Here is a 10,826-nt window from a genome sequence, read left to right as displayed (position 1 = left end):
GTGTCTGAGGCATCTGGAACCCACCATTAGTCGAACAATGTCGACTGTGACAAAAAACGTCGGAAAACCCCCCAAAAAACCAACCTGCCAAACCACAGTGTTCGGCTTCGGGGCGCCAGCTGGATGCTATTCAACTAAACGGGTGGACTTTATTAAACCAAAGTAAGATATAATGCCGCCTTCAAAACGCTCAGAGGTTCGGAAGCGCATACGTATCTTTACGTAAACCTTCCCTTCTTCCGAAATAAGATCGTTCAGGAAAAGCCCCTCAGAAGTTCGTAGGCTATGACTTATTAACTCGCGAGATTCGTTTCTGGTTCCCAGGCTAAAGAACCGCCCCACGCCCCATGTTTTACTCTGTCTGTCGGGGTAAAAGTGTTTAGTGACAGAATGAGAATATAAGACAGTTGCATCGTTGACATTATCAGTGGAATGATCAGTTGAGATTTACAGACGTATGTATGTACACAACGACTCCCTTTGGGAGTTGTGCAAGGTTGTGCAAGGTACCTTACCCCTTGTTGATAAGGGAGCGAAAACCAAGTCTGCCTTTTAAAATCAACATGGAAGCAAGTAGCTCATTGATTCCCGGGGCAAATGTATCTGCATAGATCTTTTAAATCTATATTGTTTCACCTCGGGCGCCCATACTGCATGGAACTACAGCAGTACCCAAGTCTCCACTTTCAGGAGACTTGGGTACACCCTAACCCTAACCAGAAAGACTTGAATCAGGCCGAGTCAGCTTGTGGTTGATTCGTCACAAGATCACAACCCCTGGCCTAGAGCAAACAAGCACAGACCTATCAGTGATACATCTCATGACACACACACACACACACACACACACACGCTTGACTTGAGATGGTGATTGAGTCTGTGTGTGACAGATGAAGGAGTGATCCCTGAGAATTGGTATTGCATCAGTGGAACTACGGATAACCACTTTTCGTGGGAAAGCCAGGCATGCACATCTTTATGTTGCAATAAATTACCAAGAAGTTAATATTGAAATTTAGACATTTGTCTTAGGGTGCACTCACACTAGGCCATCTGGCCGTGGCCGTTTTCACACCTAACCTCGCTCAAATCTGCCAGTGTGAGTGTGGCCAGTCTGGCCAGGCCAGGCCAACTTGGCCACTTGGGAGAGGTGTGCTGCTACTGTACGGGCCGCCATGGTACAGATGCTAATGAGCCGGCACGCGAACACGCACGGCTACGCAACCTTAGCTGGATGACGTATAGTCCATGCGACGACCATGGACATTATAAAGGCGACAAGCCTTCTTTCCCATTAAACGGTAAACATGGCGTCAAGCGGTTCAACTGTTGGTTCACGTTGGTCCCAGAGAGAAGTCGAGTGTCTGTTAGCCATTTGGGCAGACGATGGTATTCAGGCACAGTTGGAGAAGACCCACAAGAATTCCGATGTATTTGGGAGAATCCGCGACCATATGCAAAGTCGAGGACCTGCATTGAAAGTGGGCTCTATCCGAGAACGGCTCTAATTAAGCAACAGACTCAGCAAAGTGCGAACTGTGTTCTCTGTGTTGTTGTCCATTGTTGTTAAAACTCTGACTGGCGGCAGACTTTATTATGGTCCATGCAGCGGACGCTTGGTAATGACGTTACGACGTGATGACGTATGTACAAGAGCTTACCGTGGCCAGGCCACAGTTGCAACGGCCAACGGCCACGGCCAGATGGCCTAGTGTGAGTGCAGGCCAGAGAACAATGGGGCCAGTTGAGCACGGTTAGGTGTGACAACGGCCAACGGCCACGGCCAGATGGCCTCGTGTGAGTGCACCCATAGTCAGGGTCAGGGTCATGTTTTTAACACACAAGTCCATGAAATGAAATGTATTATTATTTTTATCTGGCGTCAGTGGCCTATCATTCAGTAATTTTTACAAATTCACAGGCACAAATAAATAGTAAAAATGGCAGCTGTACAGAAAATATATATTGTGAAAAATGTCACATTAAGTCTCTCTACACATTGTGGAAGGAATAAAAATGTCGGCTGTCTCTGCAGAGTCCTTCCAGTCCTCAGATCTCAGACTCGTCGTTGATGTACCCCAGTCCCTCCAAACATGAAATGTCCGCCATGGAGGTGAAGAGGGGGGGCCCGTTCCCCGTGAAGTCCACCCCGGAGTGGTGATTGTTCCCCAGGCAAGGGCTGCCCGGTGCCTCCCCCGCCGTCTTCCCCTCCGACGCCGCGTGGTTCTGAACCTGGGCGTACTCCGTCACGGGGGTCTTGACCTCGCCCTCCCGGGGCCCCCCCCAAGGCAAGAGCCTCAGCAGCGGCTCCCTCTTCACCTTCCAGAGCAGCGCGGCGGTCAGCGCGAGGCAGAGCAGCGCGAGCACCCCCACGGCCACACGCAGCCCCGCCACGCGGCCCCCATCCGTCTGCGTCTCCGGACCCCCGGGCTCCGCCGGGCCGGGCCCCTTGGCCGCCGTGGCGCCCGGAATGTCGGGTCCCGCCGTGGAATTTGCCACTGCCTCGTCGACGGGGGCCTCACCCTCCGGCCCCTTCCCGGCCCCCCCGGGGCCCAGGCCCAGGCCCGGCGCGAGGAGGTAGACCGCCAGCGTACGGTTGTGGGTCCCGCCGCGCGCGCGCTCCACGGAGCGGCAGACGTAGCGGCCGGCGTCGGGCCCCGAGGCGTTGAGCAGCAGCAGGCCCCCGGGGTACTGGTAGTACCGGGGGCCCGCGGCCAGGGGCCGGCCCGAGAGCAGCCAGTGGACCCGGGCCAGGTTGGAGGCGGCAGAGCAGGGGAGCTGGAGGTTGTTCCCCGGGACCAGGGTCACCTCGATGACCGGCACGGGCTCTGTGCGCGCACACACACACACACACACACACACACACACACACACACACACACACACACACACACACACAATTAATTAAGACCACACAGCACACACACATTTAAAAAGGGACGCTGTTTTACCACCAGCTATGAGTGTAATGAGCCATGACCACCCAGACCAATCAGTCCACCAAGGGTACTATACCAACTGGTGGGCTGATCCATCATCCATCTAGGGGGGCCCTCCCCTTCAACGCTCCGACACGTTTTGCGCCCGAGGCTGGTTGTGAATCAAAGGCCTTCACGTTGTACCACTTGGTTACAGAGGTAAGCTGTGTATGCCGAGTGTGAAGGGGTGGAGGTACCTGGCTGAGGACACTCGGAGGTGTCCCCCTCCACCAGGCTCTGGACGGCAGCCGAGCGCCCGCTGCCCACCGAGGCGCAGCGGGCGCTGGGGAGGTCCCAGGCGCAGTAGGGGTCCCGGGCCAGGACGCAGTCCGAGCACGACCGCTGGCGCCCGCAGTTACTGACCGGCATCTGGACCACGCCGGACGCAGAGCCCGCGTACACGTGGCCCTGCGCGCGCACGCACGCACACGCACGCACACACACGCACACACACGCACACACACGCACACACACGCACACACACACACACACACACGATATTAGCTTACTTTAGTAGAGCCTTCAACTTTGTTTACTTCGCCCTTTATTGATCCGACCATAATGCCCCTCTTTAACATGAGGAAGTAAAGCTCATGAAGACATGGTCATAACGTGCGTTTGCGTTATAAGACGTCCTCGTCCTGTTACCTTGGTGGATGAGAGGCGCAGGGTGGTGATTGGCTGAGGGTCTTCGTACACCTGGGTCTCCTCTATCACAAACATCTCCCCTTCATAGTTCACCGCCTTCTGGATGAAACCGTTCTCTGAAACACACGGAGCACCACATCACTCATAGGGTACAAACTACACATGTTTATATTGTCTTTGCCCAGGAGATAACACTACGAAATATAATTAACAGGAAATGTGAATAACTATAAAATGTGAAGTAAATGAGTGTGTGAGTGGATTAATTGTTCACCACTGGAGGCCCAGAATATTGGAAGGAAAATGTTTCCCTCCCTTTCCGTTCTAAACAGCCTCAATACATCACAGATATGTCTTTATGTGTTGCCCAATAGACTTCTGGCCAAACTCTATTATGTACAAACAACACGTCTCGCTCATCAAGTGTTGAGCCATCAGCACCATCACACCTCCACCACCACCACCACCACCTCCACCACCGCCACCGCCACCACCACCGCCGCCACCACCACCACCACCACCACCACCACCTCCACCGCCACCACCACCGCCGCCACCACCACCACCAACTCCACCACCACCACCTCCACCCCCACCTCCTCCTCCACCACCACCACCACCTCCTCCACCACCACCACCGCCACCTCCACCGCCACCACCACCGCCACACCGACCCCACCCAGCGCTCCCCGTACCCGTGCCGATGAACATGACGGCGTGCTCCTTCCCGTCCAGCGCCCGCACGCTGTCCACCACGATGCGGGTCAGGGCGGGGCCCCGGGTGACCAGCAGGGGGCGCCCGGTCAGCGGGCGCACCGCCTCGTCCATCAGGGGCCGGTCCCGGATGAACTGCAGGGTCTTGTCCGGGAGGTCCAGAGAGTTCCCCATGCCCAGCCGGCGGGCCGCGTTGTTGATGCACTGAGGAGAGGAAGACCGGGAGTGTTAGGGTACTGAGGACCACCGGGAACGTTAGGGTACTGAGGACCACCGGGAACGTTAGGGTACTGAGGACCACCGGGAACGTTAGGGTAGTGAGGACCACCGGGAACGTTGGGGTACTGAGGACCACCGGGAACGTTGGGGTACTGAGGACCACCGGGAACGTTGGGGTACTGAGGACCACCGGGAACGTTGGGGTAGTGAGGACCACCGGGAACGTTAGGGTACTGAGGACCACCGGGAACGTTAGGGTAGTGAGGACCACCGGGAACGTTAGGGTAGTGAGGACCACCGGGAACGTTGGGGTACTGAGGACCACCGGGAACGTTAGGGTACTGAGGACCACCGGGAACGTTAGGGTACTGAGGACCACCGGGAACTTTGGGGTAGTGAGGACCACCGGGAACGTTAAGGTACTGAGGACCACCGGGAACGTTAGGGTACTGAGGACCACCGGGAACGTTGGGGTACTGAGGACCACCGGGAACGTTGGGGTACTGAGGACCACCGGGAACGTTAGGGTAGTGAGGACCACCGGGAACGTTAGGGTAGTGAGGACCACCGGGAACGTTGGCGTACTGAGGACCACCGGGAACGTTAGGGTAGTGAGGACCACCGGGAACGTTGGCGTACTGAGGACCACCGGGAACGTTGGGGTACTGAGGACCACCGGGAACGTTGGGGTACTGAGGACCACCGGGAACGTTAGGGTAGGGAGGACCACCGGGAACGTTAGGGTAGTGAGGACCACCGGGAACGTTGGGGTACTGAGGACCACCGGGAACGTTGGGGTACTGAGGACCACCGGGAACGTTAGGGTACTGAGGACCACCGGGAACGTTAGGGTAGTGAGGACCACCGGGAACGTTGGGGTACTGAGGACCACCGGGAACGTTAGGGTACTGAGGACCACCGGGAACGTTAGGGTACTGAGGACCACCGGGAACGTTGGGGTACTGAGGACCACCGGGAACGTTAGGGTACTGAGGACCACCGGGAGCGTTAGGGTAGTGAGGACCACCGGGAACGTTGGGGTACTGAGGACCACCGGGAACGTTAGGGTACTGAGGACCACCGGGAACGTTAGGGTACTGAGGACCACCGGGAACGTTAGGGTACTGAGGACCACCGGGAACGTTGGGGTAGGGAGGACCACCGGGAAATATGCAAATATGCTCAAACGAAAAAGTACAATAAATGATCAACTAAAATCGATCAGATGATGGCGAATGTAATAAACGGGTAATAAAATCAGATGAACTCACCGCTCCCGGTCGTGGCACGGGCAGCTCCCCGCTGTGCATCACCCATTTGACGTGGGACGTCTCCACGGCAACGGGGGTCTTGAACTTGCCCTCGTTGAAGAGCTCCCTGATGGCGGTGACGCTGAACGCGCAGACGGCCGACAGCCGCGACGACCCCCTGGGGAAAGGGATGGATCCATTCATCAAAGGGTCGGGATCCATTTATTAAAACAGGTCAGTGGGGCTTTGTGTTATTTAAGTGCTGCACATGTAGAGGCAGGAATGTGTAACATGCTCAGTCATTCCAAAGCGATCGCTGCCCATTTGCAATCAGAAAAGCACTCTCTTCTTGTTCCAACAATCTTATCTTTTTTTTTTTTTTATCTCAATAGATTATTCATGAATAAGAAAGAACACGCATATAGAACGCTGAATCTGTGGTTGCACTTTGGCCTGTGGCCAATGAGTTGACTTCCTTGTTCTTTTATTGGGAGGAGAAAAGGGTCAAACTGATATAGTGTCAATATTTTCCATTAAATTGTGCAACTGTAGGAACAGCTTGGAGAGAGAGAGAGAGAGAGAGAGAGAGAGAGAGAGAGAGAGAGAGAGAGAGAGAGAGAGAGAGAGAGAGAGAGAGAGAGAGAGAGAGAGAGAGAGAGAGAGAGAGAGAGAGAGAGAGAGAGAGAGAGAGAGAGAGAGAGAGAGAGAGAGAGAGAGAGAGAGAGAGAGAGAGAGAGAGAGAGAGAGAGAGAGACTCACGACTGGGGGGTGAACACGGCGTAGAAGACGCTCCTCCTCCAGTTGTGGTCTTTGAGCAGGAAGACATCTTGGACAATAGGAGGCAGGCTGGGCTCGGGCAGAGAGCAGTCCAGACGGGCTTTCACGAAGGATGTCCATTTCCTCTGCAACGTCCGCTGGCCGCCCATATCCTCCTGGAAAGCACTCTGGTTAAGGCTGGCCGTAGGACTGTGTTGTTTTCCTTACTGCTGGTGCCTGACCAACACAATGTCAGGTCGGGCCAAGAGGGCCTGGCCTTGGATTGCACTAAACAATAGAATTCAACATTAGCAGATCTTTTTTCTTTCTTTGTTCGACAGCCTGAATCCTTGATACGTTTCATTGATAACGACGACCGTATCAAAGTGTTGTATTTGCCGTGCCATATGTCCTACAAGCAGCATCTATTGTTCCCTTTGAGCACCAAAGGAGCTCACAGCTTAGCTCAGGAGGTAGAGCAGTCGTCTTGCAACCGAAAGGTCAGCTCCTCCTAGCTGAGGGTTGATGTGTCCCTGAGCAAGACACTTAACCCTAAAACTGCTGCTGACGAGCTGGCTGTCGCCTTGCATGGTCGACTCTGCCGTCGGTGTGTCAATGTGTGTATTAACCGATGTAAGTCGCTTTGGATAAAAGCGTCTGCTGAATGCCCTAATTGTAATTGTAATCGTAGCACCATCTTCTACTGCACGTAATCAAATAAACACACGGGAAGAATTGTGAAACAACTTTGACAATAGTGATACATGTCCTTGTGAACACACCTGACTGAGGAGCGGCTGTCTGTGTTGACATACCTTGCAGACGCGCGCCACCCGTGACACAGTGAGCTTGCTGTAGAAGTCGTACTCCATGGCCTTCTCGCTGAAGAACAGGTACACCTTGTCGTCGTCGCCGTCCGCGCTGTCCACGCTCTCGGGGATGTGATCCATGTACACAAAGGTGGGCTCTGGAACAGAAGGATCACAGTGGATCAATAGTACTCTTGAGATGCAACCCTGGATCTGGGTTCAAGGGCTTCACAATTATTTGCACTTGAATTGCAATTTCGGTAATCAGCTAATCGTGAAAGTTAAATTGATTGATCCCCCAAAACATTTATTAATCGGGATTTTATTTTTATTTTGTACACCTGTGACGCTCACATTGAGTAGGCGCTATGGAATATTTATAAGTTCAATCATTTGTTAATCACAATGAATAATAATAATAATGAAATAATTGCCATGTTGATCCTAAGGATGCAGCCCAACACCTCACTGCCCTGCACCGGTTCAAATGTATTTATAAGTGACTCATCCAAACTGAACTTAACAGGATTACGGTCCGATAATTAAAGCAGAGAACAAGCCCTGCCATTACCGTTGAGCCAAGAGCTTTTGAACTCGGTCCGCACGGCCGTGTTGGAGCTGCGAAGGACCACGGGCTCAGAGCCCAAGAAGTTGATGAATGTTGCAGAATACAGGTCACTTCCTGGCAGGCAGGAAACAGGGACACAAGTCAGGCGAGGACTGAAACATCGGTCTTGTTTTAAGAAACACCAAGGCATTTTAGCCTGGGTGGAGCTGCCATTGACAACCTCATTAGAAAACAAAATAAATTGTCTGGAATTATGATGTCAACTGAAACATAAAAACCCCAAAAAGAGATTGCAGATATAAAATGAAAACGCCGTGAGGACGGGTGTGCGTTGGCTGACGTGTGAAACGTGTTTTTCTGCCATTGCGGCACTTTGGGGTTTGGTGGCGGTGTTTGGTGGCTGCTACTCCGGCGTTCCAGCAGCAGCGTTAGTAGTGGTGGTGGTAGTAGTATTAGTGGTGGTGGTGGGGGTAGTAGCAGTAGAAGTGGTGGGGGTTGAGTAGAGTAGAGGAAGTGGCACACTCACCGACCATGAGGGAGGAGTATCTCTGGAAGGGATCAAAAGGACACTTCCCCTTCCCCTCCTCCTGCTGCCCGTGCAGGACCAGTCGTCCGTCTGAGTAGGACTGTAGGGCAGAAACACTGGGTGTCACCGTAACACGCTGTAGGCCTACGGTGAGCCGGGGTCACTGGTTCTCTTTAGAATAACACGAACGAGGTACAGGGAGACTCAAAGAAGGAAATGAAGGGGAGGAAAGACGAAATGAAACAAAATGAAAAGAACGAATGAAACAAACAAAGAAAAGGAGGAAAGATGTCAAGAAAAAAAAAAAAGGAACAAATGAAAAGAGGGAGACACACTATAAAATAGTAATAACACGTAAATCCCACCCACCATGTAGTCACAGACGGGGCTGAAGGCGTTGGTCCCGCACACGTACATGGTGGTCTGGTTCACTGGGTGCAGGGTCTGGATGTAGTTCCGGCATTCCACCTGCGCACAGAAGATTCAGTGAGCACGCGCGCGCGCACACACACACACACACACACACACACACACACACACACACACACACACACACACACACACACACACACACACACACACACACACACACACACACACACACACACACACACACACACACACACACACACACACCCGGTTGAAACCACTCAAGAGTATCTGTTTGTGTGTTGGTGAGTGTGTGCATGCTGCTTCTTTTCATCCTGTGCCTTTATTTGGACATTAATCGAGAATCTGAGTAAATCTCTCCCATCCTCCCTATGAAGAGCCCTGTGTGTTTGGAACCCTCCCACATGAATCATTTATCAGTGGTCAGGGTCAAATGCACTGAGATCACAACATGTTAGCCCTGCCAAACCTCACCCTCACATAAACCTAACCCCCACCTAAACCATAAACGTCAAGTATGAAGAGCTTTTTCACTCTTTTGGTCTGCTGAAAATACTTTGTGTTCTTTCAATAGAAAGTTTGTATCCAAACCTCGGATTGTTTCCCCTTGTAGGCGCACTCCTTCTGCTTCTCTCTGGTCACTCTCCAGTAGACCTGTTGAGAGAGGTGACTCGTTTACACACACAGAGACTGACTGCACATCGAGACAGAGACAGAGATGTGAGACAGGGAGACAGAGAATACAGGGAGAGAGAGAGACAGACAGACAGACCGAGAGACAGAGAGACAAAGACTGAGAGACAGAGAATCAAAGACCGAGAGACAGAAAGACCGAGAGACCGTAAGACAGATACACAGTGAGACAGATAGACAGACAGAGAGACATATAGGCCGAGAGAGATGAACAGATGGTGAAGAGGATTCAATTGATGATGACAAATATAATTGTGAGTGGAAGCACCCAACAGATGTCACTCTATCCCCGGTGACACTGGCATTAGATATATCATATATGTATATAAGAGAGAGAGAGAGAGCGAGAGAGACTCATGTATGCGCGCCTGATTTGTTTACCCAACACGCACGGCGAACAAGGCCGGCCGGCTGATAGGGACTACAGTAAAGAGCAGCTACTGTCACAGGACAACACAAGCTCTTCCACCGGCCGTCGGTCGCATGACTGACGCCGCCGTTTACATTCCATCCACCGGTAAGCGCTCAGATTCAGAGCAACAGCTTCTATTACAAGTCCCCGTTGGAGATACCCGCATGTGCCGGCACCAACGACTGATCGACACAGAGCAGGGTCGAGTACCGCAGTGGGTGGAGATCCTATGTGGTTTAATTATCAATTGAATATGTAATGCCTATAACATAACTTACAAATACTATGATGAGCCAATGATTGGGCCACAAAGCATGGCCAGTTGTGACGGCTGCTAGCTGTTTGATGCTTTTGGTACAATAGAGAAGCTCAGCATCTTTCGTAGAAGCGGTGGTTCTGGGGGGGATTAGGGGCCAACTGTTGTGGTCACTTATTTTCTTGCTTAAAAGTTTCATCGGCCATCTTGTTTTATTCATGTCGGTTTAAAATACTAAACACAGCAATATGATCAACAAGTTACACAATTGTAACAACAACCGTTCCTTCAAGGCTGCCATCTCAAGGAACAGATTAGCAGAGAGGGTCAGTTTGAGGGTCAGTTTGAGGGTCAGTTTGAGGGTCTTACGGCGGCCTTCTTGCTGGAGACGTTGTGGAGGTCGAGGGCGTAGATGGCCTCCCTGGCCCCCAGCATCAGAACGCCCTGCTCCTCCCGAAGCAGCATGGTGGAGTAGTTCCACACCCCCTCCTCCCTGAACAGCCTGAGGTCCTCGTCTGCAGGAGGGCACAACGGGTTCACATGTTCAACTCTAAACCTAACCCTAACCCCTAAACCCTAACCCTAAACCCCGTACCCTAACCCAATC

The 10,826-nt window shown here is 52.5% G+C and overlaps 1 protein-coding gene across 1 annotated transcript in view; it reads right to left on the bottom strand.

Annotated features, from left to right (window-relative positions):
- Positions 1-1,854: 1,854 nt before the first annotated feature.
- LOC132468580 (semaphorin-4E-like) overlaps positions 1,855-10,826 on the bottom strand; it is a 9,381-nt gene continuing 409 nt past the window's right edge. The window contains exons 2-13 of the mRNA XM_060066304.1: positions 10,589-10,795; positions 9,450-9,512; positions 8,838-8,936; positions 8,469-8,568; positions 7,946-8,056; positions 7,381-7,532; positions 6,569-6,741; positions 5,831-5,987; positions 4,322-4,544; positions 3,627-3,742; positions 3,176-3,386; positions 1,855-2,828 (exon numbers count right to left, since the gene is read on the bottom strand). Coding sequence (XP_059922287.1) covers positions 2,050-2,828; positions 3,176-3,386; positions 3,627-3,742; positions 4,322-4,544; positions 5,831-5,987; positions 6,569-6,741; positions 7,381-7,532; positions 7,946-8,056; positions 8,469-8,568; positions 8,838-8,936; positions 9,450-9,512; positions 10,589-10,795 — 2,391 coding nt within the window. The 3' untranslated portion in view covers positions 1,855-2,049. The remainder of the gene's footprint in view (positions 2,829-3,175; positions 3,387-3,626; positions 3,743-4,321; positions 4,545-5,830; positions 5,988-6,568; positions 6,742-7,380; positions 7,533-7,945; positions 8,057-8,468; positions 8,569-8,837; positions 8,937-9,449; positions 9,513-10,588; positions 10,796-10,826) is intronic.

This window comes from Gadus macrocephalus, chromosome 12 (genome assembly GCF_031168955.1).
Source record: "Gadus macrocephalus chromosome 12, ASM3116895v1".
In the NCBI taxonomy this organism is placed as follows: domain Eukaryota; kingdom Metazoa; phylum Chordata; class Actinopteri; order Gadiformes; family Gadidae; genus Gadus; species Gadus macrocephalus.
Note: the sequence above shows the minus strand (reverse complement) of the source record. Positions and strands in the feature narration are given on the sequence as shown.